The sequence below is a fragment of the Pinus tabuliformis genome, chromosome 3_2, assembly GCF_031772625.1.
Source record: "Pinus tabuliformis cultivar Carrire ecotype Pingquan chromosome 3_2, CPIR1, whole genome shotgun sequence".
Taxonomy (NCBI): domain Eukaryota; kingdom Viridiplantae; phylum Streptophyta; class Pinopsida; order Pinales; family Pinaceae; genus Pinus; species Pinus tabuliformis.
This window is the reverse complement of record NC_142302.1, coordinates 576,442,864-576,444,122: the sequence shown is the minus strand read 5'-3', so window position 1 is coordinate 576,444,122 and position 1,259 is coordinate 576,442,864. Positions and strand designations below refer to the sequence as shown.

Sequence of the window (1,259 nt, the reverse complement as noted above, 5' to 3'; positions counted from 1 at the left end):
AATATTATTTAAAGTTTTATTTTCTATGCGCTGTCATTAATTTTATTGTCATTCTTTTAAATTAATCGACCGAAAACAAAAACAGAAGGAAAGATAGAGTTGGGCTCTAATTGACTTATTTTCAATGTGTGTCAGTCTGGATATTTCCATGCTTCTAATCCACCTAATTTAATTTCGTGTTTTCATTAATATGATGTTTCCAGGCCTCTCATGACACAATTTTCAACTATTTAAGCCTTGGGGACCCATTCATTTTCTCAATAGATTAAGAGCATAGCAGAGCTGTTGCAGAACAAAAGAGAGACAATGGCTCTTCAACTTGGAAATGATCAGAGAGCTGGTGCAGAAATCTACCATGGGAGTGAAATTTGCAAGCAGAAATCCATGGAATTGCTTGCAGAGGTAGGTCTTCCCAAGGGCCTGTTGCCCCTTGAGGAGATTGAAGAATGTGGATATGTGAGGGAAACTGGCTTTGTGTGGCTCAAGCAGAAGAAGAAGATTGAGCACCAGTTCAAAAAGATTGGGAAAACAGTCCAGTATGGTGCAGAGATCAGTGCCTATGTTGAGCAACACAAGATGAAGAAGCTGATTGGAGTGAAGAGCAAGGAGCTGGTCCTTTGGATCACCATCTGTGAGATGTCCATTGATGACCCATCCAGTGGTAAGATTTACTTCAAGAGTGCTGCTGGGATTGGGAAATCCTTCCCTGTCAGTGCCTTTGAAATTTAGAAGAATGGCAACAGCTAAAATATGGATATTACAGGCTTTAGATGATTTGGGTTAATTGTGTTCTGCTTTCTTGTGTTAATAAATAAACTCTTATTTAAAGCTCTGCAGTGCATCTATCTGTGTACACATTCTTTTGGGTTCAATATCATAGGGCTGACCTGATGCTCATCTATATCAGGAGATTCTGTTGGCATTTTATGGTTATGTAATGGGAATTTTATATATTTATATATATATCCTGATATTCTATTGGCTATGCTACTGTCATAATGATGATAGTAATTTGTTAAGTAATATTTTGGCAGATATTATAATTTAATAATGTTTGTTAAGCTGTCACTGAAATACTGTAAAGCTCTCTGATTATGAGAGGAGACAAACCATGGACTGGTGCAAATTTTATTTTTATTTTGAAAATGTGCAGAGAGCTTCTTATCTGAATTTTATTTTTATATTTTCAGTTGAGGAGAAGAAGATTTGATTCACAAGAAGCTTTGATTATGAACAAAAATACGAGCTGGTGTAAATTT

The 1,259-nt window shown here is 36.1% G+C and overlaps 1 protein-coding gene across 1 annotated transcript; it reads left to right on the top strand.

Annotated features, from left to right (window-relative positions):
* The first annotated feature begins 244 nt into the window (after nt 1-244).
* On the top strand, nt 245-985 carry LOC149181854 (uncharacterized). The gene has a single exon (XM_089416706.1). It carries the CDS (start codon nt 307-309, stop codon nt 727-729), a length of 423 nt encoding a protein of 140 aa, XP_089272832.1. The 5' UTR covers nt 245-306; the 3' UTR covers nt 730-985.
* Nucleotides 986-1,259: the final 274 nt, after the last annotated feature.